General features: G+C 36.5%; 1 protein-coding gene across 4 annotated transcripts in view; it reads left to right on the forward strand.

The window, feature by feature from the left end:
* The window catches only part of LRCH3 (leucine rich repeats and calponin homology domain containing 3), a 124084-nt gene that overhangs the window by 68685 nt on the left and 28181 nt on the right, over positions 1-27218 (forward strand). For 2 of the 4 annotated variants that reach the window (XM_039250873.1, XM_039250870.1), the window contains exons 7-14: positions 6116-6209; positions 7166-7286; positions 10317-10465; positions 13435-13511; positions 19284-19335; positions 19982-20131; positions 23605-23655; positions 25120-25173. In XM_039250873.1, the coding sequence (XP_039106804.1) occupies positions 6116-6209; positions 7166-7286; positions 10317-10465; positions 13435-13511; positions 19284-19335; positions 19982-20131; positions 23605-23655; positions 25120-25173 (748 nt within the window). The remainder of the gene's footprint in view (positions 1-6115; positions 6210-7165; positions 7287-10316; positions 10466-13434; positions 13512-19283; positions 19336-19981; positions 20132-23604; positions 23656-25119; positions 25174-27218) is intronic. The other 2 variants (XM_039250871.1, XM_039250872.1) reach the window with 2 other exon arrangements.

Below are 27218 nucleotides of genomic sequence, written 5' to 3' on the forward strand. Positions count from 1 at the left end.
TAAGGAAGACATAAAAGGTTTTGACAGATGGTAGGGATTAGGTCTGGTATAATCTGTGCTAGATCTAGACCTGTCTTGGAGGAAGGACTTTGACAGTGGGAAGAATCTGAGGGGACCCAGACCATTATTGCCAAGAGTTTTTAAATTTTCTCCATTCATTATATCCTTTTCTTTCTTCATTTCTTTTTACTCCTACCTTGGTTAGTTTCTTATAACGTAGAACTCTTGTATTATTTATTGAGAAAAGTCTTGTTTTTCCTATTCAAAGATTTCATTAAATGTGTTCTAGTTCTGTACTCTTGAAAGATGTACAACAGATAGGGGTACCTGGGTGGCCGAGTTGGTTAAACGTCCAGCTTCAGCTCAGGTGATCTCACGTTCATGGTTTTGAGCCCCACATCAGGCTCTGTGCTGACAGCTCAGAACCTGAAGCCTGCTTCAGATTCTGTGTCTCCCTCTCTGCCCCTCCCTCACTCATGCTCTGTCTCTCTCTGTCTCTCTCTCTCAAAAATAAATAAAACATTAAAAAAATAACAAAGTTAGTAACTGCTGTTTAAAAAAAGAAGGAAGGGAGGCGGGGGAAAGATGTACAACAAATTCACATAGCTTTTATTTTCCTCCTTGGAGTTAATAATCTTTGGTAAGGAAAAGTTTTCCTCTCCTGAAATAGCAAATAGGAACATAAACTGCTACTGCTGCCTTTGAGACTAGAGTGTAAGGCAGTGAATGCTGACTACTGGGGACATATATGTGAAGGTATGCCCTAAGACTAAGGAGGCAGCATCAGCATCTATCAGAATAATGAGCTTTGATTGAGGCCTATAGTGCTAATTGCAGAGCCTGTTTCTCTCTGTCATTGAGTTCTTAGTTTTGAGGACTAATTGATCTTGGCCTAATTTTTTTTGTTTGTTTGGATTTTTCAGAGAGAGAATGCATGAGTAGGGGAGAGGGACAGAAGGGAGGAGAGAAAGAGGGAGGGAGGGGGAGGGAGAGAGAGAGAGAGAGAGAGAATCCTAAGCAGACTCTGTGCTCTGCACAAAGCCCAACTTAGGGCTCAGTCCTACGACCCTGGGATCATGACCCGAGCTGAATCAAGAGTCACATGCCCAACCAACTGAGCCACCCAGATGCCCCCTAATTTTTTTTAATAGGAAAATCCTCATCATAATACTTTAAAAATATTTAAAATATACATATATTTTAAAAACTGGCAAGAGACATGTATATTTGCAAAGAGATAAAAGGATTAAATCCTTGGAGAAGTGTATCCTAAATGGAAAGTCTAAATAGCATAATCATGTCATGTCTTTCCAAAAGATTGGTAATTATAGATCTAGTATCTCCCAGTCTTGATAAGAATCCTTCATTATCCTCACTAGATTAATCTGTATTCTGTATTTTTCATATTTTTCTGGAGTTATGTTACTATATTTGTAATTGTTTCAGAATGTCCTAGAAATTATTTTATATTCATATCGTGTGAATAAAATACTTCCTTTAACTTCTCACACAGCAGTAAATGGGAAATTATACCTTTATGTCTTTTTTACTGAGGTACAGAACAGTGAAATTGCATTTTAGTTGGCAGTAATTTTATTCAAAATGCTGTTATGGAGCCAGAATGCCTGTACTATTGGGGGCCTGTACTGCTGGGAAGTTGACTTAACCCCTCTGGATTTCAGTTTCTTTAACATGATCTTTTTTTTTTTTTTTTAATGTTTTATTTCTTTCTAGTTGAGACAGAGAGAGAGAGACAGTATGAGCAGGTGAGGGTCAGAGAGAGAGGGAGTCACAGACCGAAACAGGCTCCAGGCTCTGAGCTGGCTGTCAGCACAGAGCCCGACGCGGGGCTCGAACCCATGAACCACGAGATCATGACCTAAGCGAAAGTCGGACGCTTAACCAACTAAGCCCCCCAGGCGCCCCACTTTAACATGATCTTTATTTACCCTGTTGATACTTTAACAGTAGTTCTGAGGATTAAATGGCCTGTTTCTGAAAGTGCTTGGCTGACCATAAAGTCCTATGTAAATATTAGGCATTATAATTACTAGCTGTCTACTGTGTTCTAGGACTAGTTTAGTCCTAAGAGTCTGGTCTTGCTGAAGAGAATTTTTATTAATCCTATAGCTCTTCAAGTATTCAGTACAGATTAGATGCTGGGGTACTTTTCAATCCTTAGATGTAACTTTCTGACTACCTTTGTGTAATATAAAAACAACACACAGTCTTCCTTAAGTCATTTTATAAAGGTCACAAATATTTTATTTATTTCTAAGTGTAAATGTTTCCAACTCTTTTAGCAAGTTGCACTGTTATGATTAATTATGTTTTACACAGTGGCACATGTAGTTTTCCCTGATGATCTATAGTGACCTATACTTTTTTGCTGAGATGATTTTCACCAGCTTTATATTACAGACTAAACATTTATTTATTTATGGTAATGTGGCAGTGAGGAAAGACTAAGTAAACAGTAAGAAGGACTAAGAAAAGTCCTGCTTCTGTAGCCCCAGTTACAGAATTAATTCTCTCCAACAAGCCTGAGCTTGTTGTGAAAGCAATAATTGTCCTTTATTCATACTCAATATTCTTAGCATCTAGCACACTATGTCACATTCAGTAAATGTTAGGTGAACCGAACTCAAATGAAGCAGATGTAGTGAGTTGACATAACAGTAAATACTCTTTAAAGGCTACATTCTTCATAGAGATAATAATAACTTTTACTTAGTGCTTTACAATAGGATTTGTGCAAATCCTTAGCTTGTATTTTCTCAGTATGACAAATCGATGAGGTGTAGGTGCTGCTAATCTTTTTTTCCCCCTTTAACTGATGAGGAAACAGAAGTTGAGAGAAGTTAAGTAAGTTAATTAAAGTCACATAGCTAGTAAATGGTGGTGCCAAGTTGCCAATCCAGATCTGTTCAGCTAGAAAACTTGTTATGTTTTGTGCCCCTCACTGCACTATACTGACTCACAGTTCATGTTCCTCCTCCAGAAGGGGCACTTCCACATTTGAGTCCATGTAGTGCTAGGTGGTTTATTAGGGAGAGTAGGCTTTCTGACAGGGCATCACGGGAGCCTGGCTGGCAGAACTCTGCTAGGCGTCCTGAAGGCCCTATTTATCCATGTATCTTGGTTTACTTGTGACTGAAGGTTTTCCTGGGACACAGGACTCACAGTGCTAAAACCAAGAAAATCCTAAGCCAACCTGAGAATTGGTAAACCTGTATGTCTCACTTTAATCTTACCAGTTTAAACTCTGAGCAAGAGAGAGTATGTGGAGAAACTAAAGGTAGCAAATAAAGAACATAAAATGAGTATACATTATATCTATCAAGTGGTCAACTGAGATATGCTTAATATTACTGTGAAATTTTTCATAAAGAAATGAATAGAATCTTTGCAATAACCTATCATTTTCTTCTAGAAATCTGAAAGCCTTTGCTTGAAAAAAAAAAATACATAATGTTTTAAAATACTGTTCAGTAGGGGCACCTTGGTAGCTTAGTCGGTTAAGCATCTGACTCTTGATTTTGGCTCAGGTCATGACCTCATGGTTCCTGAGACCAAGCCCTGCATTGGGCTGCGCACTGACAGGGCAAAGCCTACTTGGGATTTTCTCTCTCCCTCTCTTTCTCTGCCGCTTCCCATATTCTCTCTCTCTTTCTCTCTCTCAAAGTAAATAAACTTTAAAAACTTGGACAAAGACTTGAATAGATATTTAACAAAGAAAGATATACCAATCACCACTAAGCACCCATAAAAAGTGCTCAACATCGTTAATCATCATAGAAATGTAAATTAAGGCACAAGACATCATTACACAGCACCTAGAATGACGAAATTGAAACTGACAACAGTGGAGCACCTTAATAGCTCAGTCCGTTAAGCATCCAACCCTCGATCTCCACTCAGATGGTGATCTCACAGTTGTGAGGTCAAGCCCCACGTCAGGCTCTGTTGCTTGGGATTCTCTCTCCCTGTCTCTCTGTCCCTTTGTCTCTCTCTCTTTCAAATTAAATAAACTTAAAAAAAAAAAACCTGACAACACCAAATGTTTATTGAGGATGTGGAGCAACCAATGCTCTCATACGTTCCTTACAAATTATAAAAATGGGACAGGTACTTTGACCAAAGTATTTGGCAGATTTAACTGCTTTATTGAGGTATAATTTACAAATAATAACATCTGTCCATTTTAAGTGTGCAGGTCAGTGAATTTTGGCAAATGGATGTAGTCATGAAACTACCAACACAATCAAGATAGATAGCATTTCCATCAACCATGTTCCATCAACCATTACAGTAGATGACTCAACCCCAGGCAACTACTGCTCTGCTTTCTGTCAATATAGTTTTGCCTTTCCTAGAGTTTCATATAAATGAAGTCAAGTATTATGTAGTGTTGTGTGTCTGGCTTCTTAGCAAACTACTTTTGAGATTACTGATGTACTTAGAAATAGGCAAAAGAATGGACATATCACAAAAAGAAGGCAAATGAATGGCCAACACACACAAAATGATAAACAATATCATTAGTCATCAGACAGATGTAAATTAAAACTACAGTGAGATACCACTTTTCACCTACCAAAATAGCTAAAAGACTGACCACACAAGTGTTGGCAGGGGGAACTCAGAGACGTTGCTGAGTGAATGCAAAATAATATAGCTCCTTTCAAAAACAGATCGGTAGTTTTTTTTTTTCAAAAAGTTAAGCCTATACATATCAATTTATCCATTCCATTTGAAAGTATTAAAACCGTCAAGAATTTCACTGACATAATGCTGAGCCACAAAAAAAGCCAGGTTTTTAAAATTACATATGATTCCATTTTTATGAGTTTCAGAATAAGTAAAACTAATTGTATTCCTTTTTTATTGCTGCCATAATGAATTACCACAAACTTCAATTTTTAAACACAAATTTGTTATCTTACAGTGTTGTAGGTTCGAGGTCTAAATCTTGGTCTCATTAGGCTAAAATCATAATGCTGAAAGAGCTTTGTTCTTTGTAGGCTCTGAGTAAGATACATTTCCTTGCCTTTTCAGCTTTTGGAGAAAGGCTGTCTGCAGTCCTTGACTCTAGACCAAGAGTCCTCTTCAAGCCAGCATTGCGTCACACTGACCTCCTCTTCTGCTTCCCTCTTCTACTTTTAAGGACCTTTTGATTACATTGAGCCCATTCAGATACTTCACAATAATCTCCCTATTTTTTTAAGATTAGCTGATTAGCAATTTTATTTTTATCTTCAACCTTAATTCCCCTTTGCCATGCAAAGTCACATATTCATAGTTCATAGTTCCAGAAATTAGGCGTTGGACATCTTTGGGGACTGTTATTCTGCCTTCCATACTAATTTAAGGTGAAAAAAAACCAGAATAGTGATTATCTCTTAGGAGCACCCTGTACCGTGGTGAGGGGGATTGACTGATAAGTATGGGGATTATCTGGCAAAGTAGAAATGTCTTCTATCATGAGAGAGGTGTATATTACAAAGATGTATTCATTTGTCAAGTATATAGCTTAAGGTATGTGCATTTCAGTGTATATGAATTTTACCTTAAAAAGTACTGTTAAGAATTGAGGGAGGCATGGTGAATGGGTTAGTGGCATAGATGAAACAAGAATGGCAGCATGTTGATATTTTTGAAACGGGATAAGTGCTGTTATATTTGTATACATTATGCTAGTCTATTTATTTTAATTTGGAATTTTTCATATTAAAAGTTAAACATATGTCCATGTGGGAGTGCCTGGGTGGCTCAGTTGGTAGAGAGCCCGTTTCGGCTCAGGTCATGATCTCACAGTTTGTGGGTTCAAGTTCCCCTTTGGGCTCTGTGCTGACAGCTCAGAGGTCTGGACCCCACTTCAGATTCTGTGCCTCCCTCGCTCTTTACCCCTTTCCTGTTCATTCTCTGTCTCCTCTCTCAAATATAAATAAACATTTAAAAAAAACTTTTAAAAGAATGCCCATTTAGTTCTAAGTAAGTTAAATCACTAAATTGCATGATAATGTTTCTTAGTAAAATTGCATTCAGTTTATTTCAAATGTTAATTTTAAAACCTCAAACTTCCCAGTAACAGCTAGACTCTCTTTTTTTGCAGCCATGAAGAAATGTACTCAGGTCGCCCTTATGGAGCTCTTGATTCAGGTTTCAATAGTGTGGACAGTGGTGATAAGAGATGGTCAGGGAATGAAGTAAGTGTTTTTTCTATTCTGCATGTTCCAACTCCTGACTAAGAAGCAATAAAATGATGAAAATGGAAAGTATCTTAATTAGATTCAATTTCTCATTATGCAAAATATAGAAAAGCCAAGAGAGAGGAAAAAAATCACACAGAGAGGTACAATCCAGAAATTGTATTGTTTCTTTGCCATCTTTTTACCAAGTGTTTTATATGTTTTGTATAAATAGCTTAAAATCCTGGAAAGCCAAATGGGAACTGAGCCAATTACAACTGAAGCCTAAAATTTGCCAGGCTGGGTAACCTTGAGCAGAGGTAGTAGAAGGGGTGCTGGGTGATGAGAAAATAGGACTATAGGCTGATGGGTAATGAGGCAGGAGCCTTAGACTATTAACATGCTCAAGATAAATTATTTTCTTAGCTGATTATATCTTTTTTCTCCTGAGTTTAATTATTATTATGCTTTCCCTATTTAAATTAAAAGGTAGACTATCTTAGTTCTACATTGGCTTAATTGATGAAATAAGCTTTTGTTAACAAGACTGATAACCTCACATTTGCATTTGTAACATTGTTTCTTTCTTTCCAAAGCAAATTAACTTCAGACCACAGCCCATTTGTAATTTGAAATTGCTTGTGTATGTGTGAGTGGGTGTGTGCATAACTATATCTGTATCCCTGAAGATACCTGTATAGATACTTTAAATTCATGTTTATTTATAGAGTCATGTATAACTTCTCATCTCTTTTTAATTGTAGTAAAATATACATAACATACAATGTACCGTTTTAACCAGTCATAAGTACATTCATACTGTTGAAAAACCGTCACCACCACCACTCCAGTACTTTTTTGCTGTTTCTTCTTAAATATAAATTTTAGTGAGTTCCTATTATGTCCATGCTTTAAATACTATGTTGTTTAAAGTTTGAAATGTGGTTAAATGTTAGTGCTATTTTTTTTTTAAGCCTACAGATGAATTTTCAGATCTGCCACTTCGAGTAGCAGAAATTACTAAAGAACAAAGATTACGAAGAGAAAGCCAGTACCAGGAGAATCGCAGCAGTTTAGTGGTAACAAATGGTGGAGGTAGGCATGATTCCCTGTGGCAGCCAAAGCTTTGCAATCACTTTGATTTTTTAAGTGGTCCTTTTCACATCCACTCCTTTTGATTGTGTATTCTCCCTGTGGTCATTATTTGACCACTTCTAGGAATTTGTTGTGCTTCTTAGCATTTACCTTTGCATTCATCTGGAATTGTGTTCCTCAGGGGCATCTGAATCCAAGTTGTCTTTATTTTGGTATTTAAAAATTTATAATTTGAATTATTTTTTTTAATTTGTAATTTTTTAAATAACTCATTAACAGGCAGAACTATTTTCTTTGGGCTTCTGAGGCAGATTCTTGATTTTAGCATTCTATTCAATCTTGCTTTAGTTTGAATTCCCAAATCCTAAGGTTTAAAATATTGAGGGCCAGCTATAAGGGGGATATTATTTTGGTTTTCTAGAAATCCATTTGATAAGAGCCTTCATCTTTTTTTTTAAAGTTTTTATTTGAATTCCACTTAGTTACATACAGTATTATATTAGTTTTAGATGTACAAGGTAGTAATTCAACACTTCCATATATCATCCTCTGCTCATCACCTCATCCCCCTCTGGTAACCATCAATTTGTTCTCTATAATTAAGAGTCTGTTTCTTGATATCTCTCTCTCTCTCTCTCTCTTCCCTTTGTTTTGCTTCTTAAATTCCACATATGAGTGAAATCATAGGATATTGGTCTTTGACTGGCTTATTTTGCTTAGCATTATACTCTGTAGCTCTATCCATGTCATTGCAAGTGGCAAGGTTTCATTCTTTTTATGGCTGAATAGTATTCCATCATGTATATATACCACATCTTCTTTATCCATTCATCTGCCAGTGGACACTTGGGCTGCTTCCATATCTTGGCTATTATAAATACTGCTGCTATTATATAGTTATATAGCTATAGAGGAGGAGCAAAAATATAATGCTGCTATAAACATAAACTGGGTGCTGGTAAATACCCAGTAGTGCAATTGCTGGGTCATAGAGTAGTTCTGTTTCTAACTTTTTGAGGAACCTCCGTACTGTTTTCCAGAGTGGCTGCACCAGTTTGCATTCCCACCAAGAGTGCCCGAGTGTTCCTTTTTCTTGGCATTCTCACCAACACCTGTTGTTTCTTGTGTTGTTGAGTTAAGCCATTCTGCCAAGTGTGTGAGGTGATATCTCATTGAAGTTTTGATTTGTATTTCCCTGATGATAAGTGATCAGTATCTTATCATGTGTCTGCTAGCCATCTGTATGTTTCCCAAGAGCTTTCATCCTTGAATGATGATTTCAGTTAAGTGGCTTACTCTCTTTTTCTTCCTTACCATTTTGTATTCCTTTTTACTTCTGTTACTTACCATCCCATTCACATTTTAGTAGTTTTCTTTTTAATCTTGCTTTCACATGAGATCTCTTTCCCTTCAGTTTATTTCAGACTTGAAATAATTTTTTCTTGATATGTGCTGTCCAGTATGGTAGCCACTAGCCACGTGTAGTTATTTGAAATGAGGCCTTTCTAAATTGAGATGTACTGTAAGTCTACAATACCCAGTACAGATTGGATTATGAAGCCTTTGCATGAAAAAAAAAAAAAAAAAAGAATGTGAAATATCGATAATACCTTATATTGATTATATGCTGTAATATTTTAGATATATTGGACAAAGCAAAACATATTATTAAAATTAATATCTTTTTTTACTGTGGCTACTAGATAATTTTTAATTACTTATGTGGGTTCACATTTATGGCTTGCATTCTATTTCTCTTGGACTGCACTGGTCTAGATAGTATGAAAAAGTGATGTTGCTTTCTTGGGTAGTAGTCATAATGAATGAACCATTTATTTAGTCACACAAATTGTAGCACATTGAAAAAACATACATTTATGTACCCGGTTTCTAATTTGGGTATAGACTTAATATATAACCTTTTCATCTTTTGCCTATTATTATAAGTCTAATAACTCAAAATTCATTTTCATATTAATTGCATTTATAGAATTATTTAGAAATAATTGAACCTGAAAATAGAAAAATAGCCTTCTCCAAGTTCATTATTCCCAGCAACTACATCTTTTAGGCAATCTATAGAACATCATACAGTAATGGCTGGGGTTTAGTTTCTGGGGAACCTTAGAAAGTTTAGTAGTAAATTTTTTTTCTAGTGCGCCATTTTAACTAGTTTATAAAAGTAGTTAACTTTTCGGGTGCCTGGCTGGCTCAGTCAGTGAAGCATGCAACTCTTGATCTCAGGGTTGTGGGTTCAAGCCCCACATTGAGTGTAGAGATTACTTAAAAATAAAATCTTTAAGATGAAGTTACTTTTTAAACTTAAAAATAATGGAGCTCTCCCAAATACACTAGAATAATGATGGGGCTATATCTTACTTAAATGCCTTTCCTCACCCCAAAGCATTGAGAAGCAAAAATTCTCAGATGATTCCTGCTACAAATTGCTACAAAATGTCTATGCTGCTGAGCTCTAGAAAATAAATTTATAAATAAGAAAACCATTGTTCTAATTGTGGACAACAGTTACAGGAAGAGAAAGAGTAGTCAGTATCTGTTTCTTTTTCTCTAAGGCCACTTTCTTCCTATCCTTCCTTTTGACCTGACTCTGTTAGGTTTTCTGCCTCCCAGTTCCTCGAAGAGATTATGATTAAGCCCCAAAGCTAAAACATGAGAGAAAAAAATCTAAAAGAAGATGTAACTTCTCATGTTTAAAAGCTCTTCTCTTTGTCTCACACACTCAGGCTGTTTTGTTTAAAACAGTAAAGAGCTAACCAAAGAAAAAAATATTAAAGGGCCGTAGTCCCATAATTACTATCAATTACTGTATTCCTTAGTGAATTAGGACTAAGATTTTTCTGGAACTTTTTTTTGTGAGTGGCTATGGACTGAAAAAGAAAGGCTTAAATAATTTACACTTCTCATTCCTCCTACTTTCAGAATAGAAGGTGTTAGGGAACAGGAAAGAATACAACTGAATGTCTTTATTGGCTGTTGAATTTGCCTGTTGTGTGTGTGTGGTGTGGACAGTGGAACATGATCTGGATCAGATCGACTACATCGACAGCTGTGCTGCAGAGGAGGAAGATGATGAGATGAGACAGCCCAAGGGCCTGGACTCAGACAGCCTCAGTTCCCAGTTTATGGCGTATATTGAACAACGGCGAATCTCTCATGAGGTACTACACACACTTCAGCCAAAATCTGTTGCTGTCCCCTAGTAAAACAGTTCATGATGGCATAAATCTCAGTCGTATTAGTGATTTGTTGGTTTAGGCCTAAGTATTATTTTATAATGTTCAGTTCTAACTTCAGGATTAAATTTTTCAGATTTATTGTAAAAAATCAGACAATAGTCTGAAGTAGGGTTTAGCTTTATTTTTCAAATAAAAAAGACAGATTTCAGAATTTTGAAGACTAAACGAGAAGTCCTAAGAGTATACTATCCCTCTGAAGAAAGTGCAAAGGAATGTAATGCTTTTCATTGTTGTTCTTACTGCTTTTTTACTGTTACAAACTAGTAAATTGTAGTTTGATCAGTAATTTAAGAATCAAACCAAACTGCTGACTTTGGAGCACATACAAACTTAACGATAGAATTTTTATAATGTACTTAATTATATCGGAGCTTTTATGCCAAGTCACACAGAATATAAATTGTTTGCCATTATCATTCTTGGGTGTCTCTTTTAGTGGAGCACTGAGTTGCCTTAGAAAACAAATAAGCATTCAGCCCACTGTGGAATCTCTGCCAATCCCCCAAGGGTCTCAGTGGAGATTGCATTCTTCAGTGTATCTAGTCAGCATAATGGAATGGCTCCACTTCAGTGTGTGTGATGTTAATGTCTGGAGTTGGTCCCAGGCTCGGAGCAGGGGTTATTTGAGAAACACTTGGGGCCTTTTTAGAGAATGATGTATTTAGCCTTTTAGAAATAGAGAATAATCACTCAAGTGGGTATGCTGTGGGGTGATATTATCATTCTTTAAAAAAAATCCTTCAGTCTTCCTGTCTGAAGACTTCTGAACACAGTATTTTTTGTTGGTGTTCAGAAGACACTCTTATATGTAAAGTTGGATCATATTATATAAATCAAAGTCCTACAGCCCAGTAGTAGCAGTGTACCAAGTGACTAATGAAACTACATATGATTCAGGTCATGAGCATTCTTGTTAGGGTGAAGGGCAACTGCTTTGCAAAAAAATAATAAAATTAATAATGCACATTGTAATCTTAAAGGGAATCTTTTCTTTCATTGTGGTTTTTCTCTTTGATAATTTTATGGATAGTTAGACTGCAGAGATGAGGTATCTCTACTAAAAGTGAAAATGCTTGTGTATTATACTAGTGAAAAATTATAGTATCATTTGTTAAAGCCATTATATTTGCTATTTTGTACATTTTTTTAATTCCATCTATACTTGTGTGGTAGTCTTTCTGATTCTATGTCATAAGGGTCTTTATGACTTCTGTGTCCTAAGGTTTTCTACAGCTTAGCATCTATAAAAATATGATGAAGTAAGCATTATTTTAGATGGTTTAATAGCCAGTGAAGAAATATTTTTTATATTCTTGAATATGATCTGAAAAAGAGTTGTTAAAAGAAATGAAGCTATTTGAGATTTTAAACACTCTGCTGTTGTTTAATTTTGTTATAATACCTCTCACATATATAGCGGTATACAGAGAGGTATTATGATAAAATAAGGTATAGCTTATATTTATAGGATATGACATGAAACCAATGTCACATTCATTTTATCATGGAAATTTCATGTACCTCTAACAATAATTGCAGTATTGTAAAACCAGAGTGCTAAATCACTGATGTTAACATACTAGGAGAGATTTTTGTTTAATTTAAAAAGGCATATTCACTGAAATTAGAATAATTATTCTTTGATCAGAGTACTAGAATGATATCTCATTCTGTATGATCCTCAGGCCTAAACTTTAAAAGAGTCTGCTTTAGCCTTTTGCAGTAACTCACCAAAGATTTTCTAATTCTATATGAGGCAACTATTTCTTGGAGATAGACTATAAATAGTTTAACATTTGATTTTCAGATATGTTTTTTGGATAAGATGGTTTTCTTTCCCTTTAAGAATACCCATTTTAATGATTATTTTTGGTGTTGAACTAAGATTGTATTGCTTCTATAGATTCTCATTTGACAAAATACATGTTGTGATGATCAGTAAGCCTTTACCTTTGACTTATAATTTTATTGTTCACTGTGTGGTCCCTATCACCGAGTCCAGTTTAATTTTCCTCAGTAATGTTTTTTAAAATGACCTTTACCCTTTAGTTTATAAATAAACTAAACCGCATATGTTTTTCTTTTAGTTAACACCATGCTTTACCATAAAGAGAAGTTACTTTTTGCTTTATCTTAATATTCCAACATCCCCAGGACTATTTGTATAACCAACATAAGTAACAATTTGTAATAATGAAGAAGTAAAGAAATGGAATCTGCCCAGTGAATTTCCCCCTTACTAGAAATATTGAAGAGAGGCTGAGCACAAGTCAGGGTAGGGCAGGTAGAAATTCCTGTTCTGGATGGAAATTTGTATTAGATAACACCTAAAATCTTCTCAAGTTCGAACACCTTATCATTTACTAAATATTACTGTATGGTCAGTGTAATTTATATAATACAGTGAGAAAGAAATCCACTTTTTAAAGAATAAGTGTTTTGGGGAGTGCCTGGATGGCTCAGTCAGTTAAGCATCCGACTTCAGCTCGGGCCATGATCACACGGTTTGTGGGTTTGGGCCCTGCATCGGGCTCTGTGCTGACAGCTAGCCTGGAGCCTGTTTCGGATTCTGTGTGTGTCTCTCTCTCTGACCCTCCTCTGCGCGCGCGCTCTCTCTCTCTCTCATAAATAAATAAGTAAAGCATTAAAAAATTAATTTAAAAAAAGAATAAGTGTTTTGGGATTATGCATAGTGTTTTGTTTACCAAAGCAGTCATATAGCTTATAATGAATGCTTTTAAACATAAAAATTTACATTTGAATATTTTGTTGAAATATTTTTTAGTGTAATATACAGATCTCTAAGTGCCAAGTTGAACGTGAACTATGTAGTAGTCACAGTGTTGTGGATTCATATGTTACATTGATTTTTTTCTGTTCTTTTGGCCTAGGGATCACCCATAAAGCCAGTACCTCTGAGGGAGTTTCAAAAAACAGAAGACATGAGAAGATATTCATATCAAAACAGGTTTGAAGAAACCAATTCTTTTTAAAACTCTGTTTTGTCTGGGGCGCCCGGGTGGCTTAGTCGGTTAAGCGTCCAGCTTTCGCTCAGGTCATGACCTCGCGGTTCGTGGGTTCGAGCCCCGCGTCGGGCTCTGTGCTGACTGCCAGCTCGGAGCCTGGAGCCTATTTCAGAGTCTGTGTCTCCCTCTCTCTCTGACCCTCCCCTGCTCACGCTGTCTCTCTCTCTCTCCTAGAAATAAATAAAACATTAAAAAAATAAAAATAAAATAAAAAAAAAAACTCTGTTTTGTCTTTAAAACTCATTAGGTGAGAGCATGAAATGATTTTGGTTTTGTGCAGATTTGTGTATGATGAAGATACTTAGAGACTGTGTGTTTTAGATACTGTGTATTTAGAGCTGAATGACAGTGTGCTTTTTGCTCATGTAATAGAAAAAGAAGTAAAATTGATTTATTGATTCTAAATTCAGATTGCATAAACCATTACTTGTATAATTATTTGATTTGAAGATACTTAATAGGAGGGAGATTCTGTAGTGATGTCTGGATTTATGCATTAAGAGGGCTAAATGAATTTCAGGAGTCCTGAAAATTTTTTTTCCCTAAACTTTTGACTAGAAACAGGGAGCTAGACAGAGACAGCAATACATATCCTCATTCTATCTCAATTGAGATGATCTTTTCACTACACTTAGTGCCTCAGAATATTTCTAAAATTAACTTGACTGCTTAGAGCACCACTGCTTATTCTTGAATTCCAAAGTTTCTTGCCATACACTGTATCACAGTAGTTGAAAAATTCACAGACTTTGGGTCTTTGCTTCCTCTCTTTCGTATAAAGTCTTTTTTTTTTTTTAACTACTTGATGTTTGTTTGGTTATCTTTTTAAGTGTATTTATTTTTCAGAGAGACTGCAAGCCAGGGAGAGGGGCAGAGAGAGAGAGAGGGAGAGAATAATTCAAGCAGGCTTCACACTCAGCACAGAGCCTGGTGCAGGACTGAATCCCATGAACCGTGAGATCATGACCTAAGCCAAAATCAAGAGTCAGATGCTTAACCAACTGAGCCATCCAGGGGCCCTGTATGACCTCTTAAAGTAGTAGACTTGACATACTTATTCTTAAATGTGATTTTCCTTTGTGGAAAGTGTCATTCATAGTTCTTTATACTTGACAAGATATTAAACCTGTTTTGGAACCTGAGATATAGATGGGTAAAGAAAATGTGGGAGAATAGTGAAAGAAAGAAATCTCATAATTGGCCTTTCATAGTCTCATAGGTTAGTTCATGGGGATTTAGTTAAATTTCATATCTCTTTTTTAATGATTATTATTTTGAGAGAGAGAAAGAGCTATGAGTGCGGAGTCCGACGTGGGCCTTGATTTCACCAACTGTGAGATCTTGGCCTAAGCCAAAATCAAGAGTCAGATGCTTAACTGACTGAGTCACCCAGGCACCCTAAATTTCAAATCTTTGAAATTGAAGTTCATCTCAGAAAGGCTTTTTAGTTGCCTTGTGTCCTTAAATTGAGAGTGTGGTCTTTTAAGATTCCAGTTTCACACAGGGGTTTCCTGTTGTGTTTTTCCACTTTGGTTGGGTCCTTGCTTTATCTCCTGTCCCTCTTACCTCCTGCATCTATCATAAGGAAGGCTCAGGATCTCTGGAATTTAGTAACAAATTACCACAAATTTAGCAGCTTAAAACATAATAATTCTGTGGGATAACAGTCTGGGCAGGCTTGCCTTCATTCTCCACTTAGGGTCTGGCAAGCCATAGCCAAAGTACTGGCTGGCCTAGATTCTTACCTGGAGACCCTAGGGGAGAACCCACTTGCAGGCTCACCCAGGTTGTTGACAGAATTCAATTCTATGCAGTTATAGGACTGAAGTCCCTGTTGCTTTGCTGGCTATCAGCTGGGTCTCAGTTTTAGCTTCTGGAGTCTACCCACAGTCCTTGATTCATGGCTCCCTCCATTGTCAAGTCGTATGGCAAGCTGTTTTGAATCTATTTCTTCTCACATTTTGAATCTCTCTGATTTCCCTTTCTATCACGTCCCACAAACTCTCTTGCCTTCTTTCCCCCTTCCCCGTTGTATTGAGAAATAATTAACATATGTCACTGTATAGAAGTTAAAGGCATACAGTGTGATGGTTTAAATTACATATATTGTGAAATGCTTACCACAGTAAGTTTAGTTAATAGCTATCATCTCATAGATACAATAAAAAATAATTTTTTTCACCTTATGAGAACTCTTAGGGATTACTCTTTTAACTTTCGTAGGAATCAACAGCAGGGCTAACTGTAGTCATCATGTTGTACGTTACATCCCTAGTACTTATTTGTCTGATAGCTGGAAGTTTGTAGCTTTGACCACTTCCGTCCAATTGCCCCTCCCTCATCCCTGCTCTCTTGTGCTTTTAAGGGTTCCTGTGATTTTATTAGCCCCACTTGGATAATCTTCCCATTTTAAGGTCAACCAATTAGTAACCGTAATTTCATTTGCAGAGTCCTTTTTGACTTGTAACATATTTACTGGAGTAACACTGGGGATGGATTTCATGGGAGCCAAAAATCTTTCTACTAAACCTTAACCCAGAGTTCCTGTTTTTACTACTTTTTAGAAATTTTTGCTCTGCCTGTACTGAGGAATTCTTCCCTTACCTGAGCCTATGTTTTCAGACCTAATAGTTTTCCAATTACATTCATAGTCACCTACTAATAAGTGACAGACCCTGGATTCAAACTCAGTCACAACTAATTCTAAAGTTCATGCCTTTAGCCACTAGACCATGTTGCTTCTCCCAGACTCACTCATGTCTCCTTCTTTATTGGCTATAACCCAGCTAAAAATCTTACCCTACCAACCCTCTCTTCTCTTCTCTTCCCCTTTCTTCTCTTCTCTTCTTGTCTCTTCTCTACTTTTCTCTTGAAAACCTTTGACTAGGGGCGCCTGGGTGGCTTAGTCGGTTGAGTGTCCAACGTCGGCTCAGGTCGTGATCTCATGGTTTGTGGGTTCGAGGCCTGCATAAGGCTCTGTGCTGATAGCTCAAAGCCTGAAGCCTACTTTGGATTCTGAGTCTCCCTCTCTCTCTGCTCCTCCCCCACTCATGCTCTCTCTCATTCTCGCTCTTAAAAATAAATAAACATTAAAAATTTAAAAAAGAAAGCCTTTGACTAGGAGTGATAACGTAAAGGTTGGGAAAGATTAGTAAAAATTGAAGGAAGTTTTTTGCCCAGCTTAAGTTTTATTTTAAACCTTGTCTAAGGGAGTTATTAAGTAATTTATTATGTACCTTTAAAAAATTATAATTTCCATCAAAACTTTTTGGGTGCTATTTTAATTATTTTAATAAAGGTAAAAACTATGGCTATACTCTTGAGGTCATATAAAATAATTTTTTTCAAAATTTTCTTTTCATGCATAAAAATTTTTAAAAAAAGAATTTTGTGAATACTTCAAAGATTTGTAACGAATATAAGAAAATAAATGTGGAGGGAAAGAGAACATTTTGCTTTTTTACTTCTTTACTTTGCTTTTTTATTGTATTTTTTAGTTTAGGAAAGTATAGGGTAAGCCAGTGTTTCTCAATAGGTTGTAGTGGATATTTGAAAAATGTGTTTATTTGTTGGGAATTGGTTGCCAAAAAGTGTTACTGGCAGGCATTAAGACTAAACTACCTGTAATGTACAGGACAAGCTGGTACAACAGAAAAATTATCCAACATATTAAGACACTGCTACTGAGAAACATATTCCTAGATGAAAAGGTCGTATGCCTGAACGAAGCAGCATGATGACACCTAGGAGCACCCAAGTCATGATGGGCCCACATTAGCACCTGGTGATCAGCTTGCGGAAGCTGTCAGTTCTCAGATACCTTCTTTGCTACCACTTTTATTCTCTCATATGCCATGCTTCATGCTCTGCCTCCATCTTTAACTTTCACAGCTTACTCTGGCCCTTGCAGGTCCTTTTTTTCTGTGTGTGTGTCCATATGCTTTTAAATCTGTGTTCTTCGCTTTCTCCTTCCTACATTCTGCTGCTGTAGAGTGGAGAAGTATGGTATAGTAGGAGCCACTAATCTCCAAGTCAGGTGGCTTGAATTCTCATCCAGGCTTTGCCTGCAGCAACTGTCACTAAACCTCTGAGGACCTCAGTTTGTAAAGCTATGGTTTGGACTCCATGGTTTCTCAGGCACCTCCAGTTCTTGTTGGCTGCATACCTAGAAGATGAGAGAGCAAACTACGGTTGAGTCAGACAGATAAGAATTCAAATCAGATGGATAAAGACTACTGGCTGCATCACCTTGGGAGAGTTACTTAACTTCCATTTCTCAGCTTCCCAACTGTAGAATGAGGATTCTAATAGTTCTTACTGCATAAGATTGCATGAGAAGTAATTGAGAAACACTGTGTATAAAGTACTTCACAAGGCATATGGAGTGCATGATAGCAGCTCAAGGATTGTTAGTTTCTATATTTGCCTCTGAAAAGTACTGTCCAAAAAAATAACACAAATCACAGTTGATAAACGCAAAAGAAGTATTAATTACACATGTACTTCAAGAGAGAAAGTCCCAATTTTAAAGAAAAACATTCTAAAAAAGATCTTTTCTAAGAAAATCTCCATAGGTTGGAATCTATTGAAGAGGCTTAAAGTAAGGAATTAATAATGACAAGTGAGGGCATCTTGCTGGAGAAAAGATTGCATAGTGGGCATGTTTCTGAAATGGGGTGAGAATCCTGAGAGCCAGGTTGAAGAATTTGTATTATTAATCAGTAATAAGAAACTACCAGAGCTTTGGGAGACTTTTTTTTTTCTTGCCTTGTAACACGCTAATTTAATGCATTAAAATCAACTTGACAGACTAGTAATCATAGTTTAAAATTTTAGGTGCTAAATGTCAAAAGCCACTTTCTCCCACCATTGTTAGTTCAGAGAGACAAATGAGTACTAGACACTTGAAACACTAAATCCAATTCAGGAAAAAGATAAATACCAAATTATAACATTTAGCATTGGTAGGGGTGCCTGGCTGGCTTGGTTGGTAGAACATGCAACTGCTGATTTCGGGATTGTGAGTTAGAGCCCCACTTTGGGTGTAGAGGTTACTTACAAATAAGATCCTTAAAAAAAATAAATAAATAAAATCCTTGAAAAAAAAGATTTAGCATTAATAAAGATTAGAAGCAATTTTTTACTGTTTTTCTTAAAACATCAAATCAGTTTTCGTCTTCTTCTTAAAAATAAAAATCAACAGAATCTTTACTTTTGTTATTAAAATTGCTACATCAGTTGAAGATGGGAGGAGGGTGCTTTACAACTATAGTGACCAGGTTTTGCCATATTCCAGATTTCAGTTGATAAAATAACTTTGTAGATAAAACGATCTCTATTTACATGTATCTTGTTTCAGTCATGGTAATGAAGAAGATAATAGTTATGTATGCTGTCATGAAATGATGCTATTTGAAAAGTGATCTCAAATGTCTGGTCAGCACTGGCTGATACCATTGTTGACTCTCTGTAGCTTGATCAGTGATATCATCGCAGGAAATGTGAGTTGGAGACATCAGGTATTCCTGTAGCTTAATTTAATGACTTGAGCTCAGGTTTACAAAATGCAGTCAGTCTTTCATTGCTGACCAGACAGTTTGCCTATTAATTAAAAGAAGGCTACATTAACAGTAAAATTTTACTTGTCTTTTATATACTGCTTGTCTTGCCAAATAATTTTTTCTTTCCTTTTTTTTTTTTCTTTTTTGGGTCAGGGTTTCATCTGAGCCATCTTCTCTCATGTCACTATCACCAAATCACAATCAGGTAAATTTGTTTTGTTTTTTTTCTGTTTTAGTTCTGATTTTCAACTAAAATGATTTTCTATTTTTATAATACTTAAAGTACCATTAATTGCCAGACATCTGTAAACTTTACTACTTGTCTCCTCTAAGATACAGTTAATGTAACATGTGTACCTAATACTTGTTAACAATGCTTTTAGACCCTAGACACAAAATAAATCTTTATTGACATGATGGCTTTATAATGCATATAAAAACACAGTACAGAAAGATGGGAGATGATTAGCAGTAAACACATTTAAAGAAATGCTAGATGGGGCACCTGGGTGGCTCAGTTGGTTATGTATCCGACTTCGGCTCAGGTCACGATCTCACGGTTCATGGGCTCGAGCCCCGTGTCGGGCTCTGTGCTGACAGCTAGCTCAGAGCCTGGAGCCTGTTTCAGAATCTGTCTCCCTCTGTCTCTGACCCTCCCCAGTTCATGCTGTCTCTCTCTCTCTCAGAAATAAATAAAAAACATGAAAAAAAAAATTAACAAAAAAAAGAAATGCTAGGTGACTGCAAAGTAGAAATTGCTTGGGTCAGTATTGGTTCCCTACATTGATTATATTGATATTGATAAGTTGACCTTTAGCCCCACTTGCAAATGCAAAATACTTTTGTTCCAGTTATCACATGCAGACTTGGAACTTCATCGGAGAAGAGAACAATTAGTAGAGCGTACTCGGAGAGAGGCCCAGCTTGCAGCCCTACAGTATGAGGAGGAGAAAATAAGGACCAAGCAGATTCAAAGAGATGCTGTCCTGGACTTTGTCAAGGTGAAATTTTGCCAAATTTCATTGACATTCCTAAATTGTTTTAGAAGTAAGTACTTATTTGTTTTGCTGAGGCTGTCAGTGTTTGTCTTAATTAAAGTGTCAACTTTCTTTTTTCTCACTATGTGGAATCTCGAGTAAATAGCGTAACTGTCTCCTGCTTGTGATTACATGAATTGTCCTCCTGTAAGGTAGGCTGTGAAGTGATCATCTTGTACTTGGGACAGTAGTCTCTTCCTCTTCATTAGCGATCTGTCTTTAGACATCTCACTTTACTCTCCAGCTTCCATTTCCTCAGTCCATTAATAAAGATTGGTTAGATCATGAAAGTGCAAGTGCCATGTAAACTTTAAAGTGCCATGCAAATGTGAACTACTGTTGTCCAAGCCCATCTGACTTCCTCACTCTGGTGAGTACCAAAACAGTGTGAGGGTCACAGGCTTAATACTTTAGAATCATCTTAGATTCTTTCCTTTCTGTTCTCTCCACGTCTACTCAGCTAACAACCCCTGTTAATACTTTTTCTTTCTTTCTTTTTTTAATTTTATAGTCTCTACAGTTGCATCTAAACCTGGTCCAACTTTTTTTTTTTTTTTTTTTGCCTCTATCGTTTAAAGTCTTTTTATTTGGAAGTCACCTTGGATTTTTCTCTTCATAAGAATTATTTCTATTTTTGTCTGTTTGATATCTGTCTCTTCCATTTATCCGTAAACACCATGAAGACCGGGAGTGTATCTGTCTTGTTTATTCACTGCTCCATCCCTAGATCTTAGCAGGTGTCAGCCCGTAGTTGTTGAAGGAATGATTAAATGAATGAATCACTCTTGGCTCCCAAAAGCTTCCTCTCTTGTGTTTTATAACTAGCCAAAGACCATCTTCTTTAAGTACCATACACGTGAAAAAATTCTCTTTTTTTTTTCCAAATACATCAAGCCCTTGATGATGATCTTTTAAGCTCACAGAAAATGGAAATAAGGGTGACCTAAAATGAAAAGTTTCTTTAAAGAAAAAAGGCTAGCTCTAAACCCTCACCTGTGACCAGAATGTGGTACTGTCAGTAAATGATGATGGCTGACACATACTACATCCTAAGCACTGTTCTGTGCATTCTGCGTTAACTCATTTATCATTTAACTTGCCTTCTGTAGACATCACAGAGCTAGTAAGAGACCATCACATTGTGGATGTTTTGTATTAACTGTCAAATAAGAGTTTGATCTTGATCTTTTAGGTAGAAGAGAACAATTCTAAGTTCTTAAGCAGGAGAAAAACATGAGAGGAAAGGTACTTCTGAAAAACTGATCTGCTCGTGTTAGAATGTGTTAAAAAGAAAGAGATGAGGAAAATGAAACAGTAATTGGAACAGTTAAACTAGGGTGCAGAATGAAGCCATAAAACCAGATGATTTCTGAGGTTCCTAAGGAGAGGCAGTGTTACATAGTGGTAAGAGCTTAAAGTCAGAAATATCTGGAGGCACCTGGGTGGCTCAGTCAGTTAAGTGTCTGACTCTTGATTTCAGCTCAGGTCATGATCTCACAGTCCGTGAGTTTGAGCCCCATATTGGGCTCTGTGCTGACCGCTGACAGCACAGAGCCTGCTTGGGATTCTCTTTCTCTCTCTGTCCCTCCCCCCATCCCTTTCTCTCTCAAAAATAAGTAAATAGGCACGGCCTGGGTGGTGCAGTCAGTTAAGCATCCAACTCTTTTTTTTTTTTTTTTTTTAATTTTTTTTTTTTTAAATTTATTTCTAGGAGAGAGAGACACAGCGTGAGCAGGGGAGGGTCAGAGAGAGAGGGAGTCACAGACTGAAACAGGCTCCAGGCTCTGAGCTGGTAGTCAGCACAGAGCCCGACGCGGGGCTCGAACCCACGAACCGCGAGATCATGACCCAAGCGAAAGTCGGACGCTTAACCGACTAAGCCACCCAGGCACCCCAGGCATCCAACTCTTGATCTTGGCTCAGGTCATGATCTCAGCAGTTGGTGAGTTTGAGTCCCATATCGGGTTCTGCACTGATGGCGTGGAGCCTGCTTGGGATTCTGTCTCTCTTTCTCTTTGCCCCTCCCCTGCTTGTGCTCTCTCTCTCTCTCTTAAAATAAATAAACTTTAAAAATCTAAAAAAATAAATAAATTTTAAAAAAAGAATCAGAAATATCTGAATATGAATCCAGCTTTGCTACTCATTATGTGCTTGGCTTTGGGAAAGTTACTGAATCATTCTGGGCTTTTAATTTCCTCATAGATGTAATATTTAACTATTTCAGAATTCTTATAGGTGCACCTAATACTTTTACTAGTGTGGTGAGTGTTGCACCCCTTACCACCACAATGGGTTTTGTAAATTAAGAGATTTTAAGAGAGGTTTTATTATATTTTATACATAGATATAGTAAATGTTGAATAAATCACTGAAGATGAGTGGGGGAAAAAAGGAAAACCCAAAGTAAGATTTTGAGGCTGAGAGAATAGTTTGAAAAGGAGTCTAGCTTGGTGGAAAGAATGTAGGATTTGGGAACAGAAGATATAGGTACAAATCTCAGTTATGCTACTTTCCAGATTTGTGGACCTTGCACATATCATATAACTTCTCTTGTCCTCAATTCTTTTGTCTTTAAATGAATATGATTATGGGGGCTTAACTCAGTTAAGCATCCGACTTCGGCTCAGATAGGATCTCACAGCTTGTGAGTTCTAGCCACGCGTCAAGCTCTGTGCTGACAGCTCAGAGCCTGGAACCTGCTTCGGATTCTGTGTCTCCCTCTCTCTCTGACCCTCCCCTGCTCGTGCTCTGTCTCTCTCTCTCTCAAAAATAAATAGTTAAAACTTATGAAAAAAAAGAATATGATTGTGATGTTTGTGTATCTGAGAGAGTAAAAAGAATCATTTAACATAATGTATATAAGAATACATTATAAAACTCTGATTATACAGATGGTATAATTATTTGACATAGTAGTAGAAATTAGCAAATTGGGGAAAGAGCCAATTAATATGGGAATTTATGGATTTGTTTTTGAATATGCTGAACATGAGGTGACCGTGGGTTTCCAAACAGGGAGTTTCCACAGGCAGTTGAAAATGCAAACCTGAAATTTGGCTGATGGGAGGAAGTTAAGGGTGTTAGCAGTAGAGAAAGAGAGAATGAGTTCATTGAGAGAATATAGTGAGAGATCACTATTCTGACTGGGACTGTGTTTGTTTGCATGCACATATAAAAAACATACATTTTTTGTATTTTTATTTATAAATGCTTATAGACACATGAAATACTGTTAGTTTGTTGCTCTTTCCTGTTTAATTGTAAGCTGTTTAAGGGAAAGGGTGACATCTTCCAACCAGTAAATCTGGCAAAGTGCTGCACACGAGAGAGACAGAAATTAGTGTGGCTGATTATTTTGGTAAATAGAATTTATCATTTCCAGTGTTTCAGATTCTAACCAACTTCCCTTTTTGGGGGGGCTGCTTTGGGGTATATAGCACAAAGCATCACAAAGTCCACAAAAACAGCAACCTTCCCTAGATGGTGAGGTAAGTCTATATAATCACTTTCTCTTTGGAAATTTTTATTACACTGGAAATGAAATGTTTGCGTGCGATTATCATGTGATTTCAGTGATCAAAATATTGCCAATTTCCTTTTCCCCCTCACAAAATTCCACTTATTCAGGAGTAGAAGATATGGGCTAGGGAGTTAACCCAAGTCTATAGATCAGGGGGTTTTTAGTCTATACTAATTCATCTGGAGATCATTTATTTCCTTCCTCCATCCCCACAGAAGTATCATCTCCCTTATCTATTTTCAAAGCATACTGTGTAGTGAGAGGTAGTCCAGGGAGCTCTATCTGGCACCAGTAAACGGTGTTGGTATTGAACAGAAAGGTACTACATATATCTCAGCTCCAGGGGTCATTTCCTGAGTGTGTATGTTATTGATTACACAGTGTACATAGTAGTTTTATAATATTAAATAGTACATTTTCATTGCAAGTTAACATACAAAATTAATTGCTTAAGCATTTTTTAAAATTTACCTATTTTGATCTGTTAAAATGAAACTTATTAAATAAGTATTTGTATTGCAGTCGGCTTTTAAAACCATTTTTCTTTATCTTTGCCTTCTCATGTTTTCAGTTTATGATCACTGCTTCCTTAAAAATGCTTAAAGGTATTGTTTTGTGTGAATTTTGAATCTGTTTTCTGTAAACTAAATTACATGAAGACCTAACACATGGGGCTTGGCAAACATGAAGTTTCACAGAGTTTTTAAAGCACAAGTTATTCTGGAATGTAAAATACATTGTTTGAAATGTTTTAAACGATCTATTATAAAGCATTTTTTTCCTTATCTTATTGATTGGATGTACCAGTACTACTTCTTGTTTATCTTAGAACTTACGCATTGGTCTAATACCTGAAAGATTCACTCAGCCTTTTCAGTCGTTTTGTTTGCAGGGTAATAATAACCGCTTCTTTTTTTACCCTCAAATTTTCTTCTTAATGGTCATTCTGGAGAAATTCATTATTTAAAAATTAAAGCTTCTCAGGAAAATAGGGTGTACAGTGTTTAAATTTCTAGTTGTCCTCTTGTCTGAGAAAGGTAATGAAGAGAGCATAGACTAGAAATCATGACTCTTGGATTTATTGTTTTAATTTGTCACTGACTCATTAAATGTCCACAAATTCTTTGTTACTGCTACATTTATACTTCAGCTTTCTCTTCTGGGGATAGAGAATAATCCCTGTTCCCTCCTTGCTTAGTTTTTAAGCAGTCAGATCATATTTGGAATTAAGTTCTTTGGAAGAAAATCATCACTCAGAATCAGTTTATTAGCTATTATGATACATAAATTCAAAATGATTGTGAATGTGATCCTATATGTTAGCATCTTCATTATGTCTTGATATACCGCTTCGCTTGTGTTACTTGTGAAATATGTCATGTGCGTGCATCGTTTGTTTTTGACATTGCTTCATTTCTCTCCGCCTCTCCAGTGCCCCTTCCCATCCAGAAGGTCTCAGCACACTGATGATAGTGCCTTGTTAGTGGTAAGAGCCTTGCACAAAACAGAGTTATGTATTGCTGTGTCGAGTTTGGAGAATAGTTAATTATACTTTTCATTCAGAAATTATGTATCATAAAACATGATGAGCGTCATTACTAAATGCTTTACAAATAGCTGCAAGTGTTTCCCTCCATTACTTAAGTTCATGACTTACCCGGTGTTCCAGGGTTCTGCAGCCATGATTCAAATAGCTTTGTTAGTGTTTCCAAAAGTAAAACATTCATACTGCAGACCATATTAGCTTCATATGTGGGTTGGGAGGAGAGGACATATTAGTTTTTTAAACGACATTTCTGATTACAGGTGCACTTACTTTATTAATCATTAATTTGGTTCATGAGTCATCTGTGTGTTAAATGAATTTCTTTACTCCATGACACTAATTACACAACTGTATATTTGCCATCCTATTTTATTATCTATTTTAAGATACTGAAAATCCCAAACTTTTCAAATATACTTACTTCTCAAGATTACCCTCATGCCCATTTTTTAAATTCTGGGAAACATTAACTTGGAATGTTATATACTGATCATTTTTAGCACTGGTTTACTTTTATTGCCTGTTTCTTCAGCAGAAAATGAGTATAACATAAGAGCTGTGTTGAAAAATCTTACTTTTGTCAGCCTTGCAAGAGAATTCTAACATTCACATAATTGCTTTCCCTGTCATGTTTTATGATATTTTTTTTACAGTAGTGTTGAAAACTAGCAGTTCAAAAGTCTGTGTTTAGCAATTCCTGTCTTACGTGCTGGTAACTGCGCCCTTGTGCATACTGCTGCATGAACTGCACACTTCAGCATGAGACCTTCTTACATAAACTTCCATTGTCAAAATTTCCGTGTGTTCTGCAATTATCATTTCCTTTGAGATGGATAAAGCACATTTTAACTGGGCAGTCTTACAGACAAATAAAACCACCACCCTCTGGAGTTTTAGTGGAAATAAATTGGTTTAAGAAGCAAATGATTTAAATAAATGGAGAAAAATACTGAGAGCCTGTGATGATCCAGACACTTTACCAGAATTATCTCATTTACTCCTCATAGTGATCTTAAAAGTTAAGGTTAAACTGATCACCTTTTTACAAATGATTACTGAGGCACAGATGTTCTGTCCAGAATATTTGTCTGAGGTCACATAGCTAGTAAGTGCAAAATTGGATTCAAATCCAGATCTGGCTGACTTGAGAACCTGCTATTAAACACCATGGTGTATTGCCCCTCACACTACAATGGAAAACAATTTAGGAGACTGAAGATGGGATTTAATAACATACAGGAAGTGACATAAGTCTGAATGCCCACACTTCTTTGTCAAGGAAATGTGGAATTTGGAAAAATAAATCCCTTTGGCGTGAAGTCTGAAATGGCTTTAAGCCATTTTCAAAACACATACGCTTGTATTTTACTTACCAGTATTCATGTTTGACCTAAATAAGATGCCCTTTAAAAGGACTGTGTCTCACATATTTTATATGCCAAATAGTATCCAACACTGTGCAAAAACTCATATTTTAAAATCATATATCTGCTTTTCTCAAGACTTCTCTTCAGTAGCTTCATATGGTAGAATAAAGGCCTTTCTTTTTTTAATTTTTTTTAAGGTTTTTTTTATTTATTTCTAGAGAGAGAGAGAGCGTGAGCAGGGGAGGGTCAGAGAGAGAGGGAGTCACAGACTGAAACAGGCGAATAAAGCTTTCTTAACATGGCCTGCAAGCTCCTGCATACTCTCTCTCATCTCTGGGCTTATTCTACACCAGCATTTTTTCAGCTTTTCAAATATAGCAAGCCAGCTTCTACCTCACGACAATTTGCAAATGCTATTTCCATCAGCATGGAATGCCTCTCCCTCCCTGCATTTACTCCTTGGTTAATTTCTACTCATCTATCAGGTATCAGCTTAAATGGTAGATCTTTAAAATGACTCTTCTTCAGCCTACAACCCCCTATTAGACTACGAGACTGTAAACAGAGATAATCTCTGTTGCATTTACCTATGTTTATACTCAGTCCCTATCATTGTTC

This window comes from Hyaena hyaena, unplaced genomic scaffold, assembly GCF_003009895.1.
Source record: "Hyaena hyaena isolate Hyena2069 unplaced genomic scaffold, ASM300989v1 scaffold_382, whole genome shotgun sequence".
In the NCBI taxonomy this organism is placed as follows: Eukaryota; Metazoa; Chordata; class Mammalia; order Carnivora; family Hyaenidae; genus Hyaena; species Hyaena hyaena.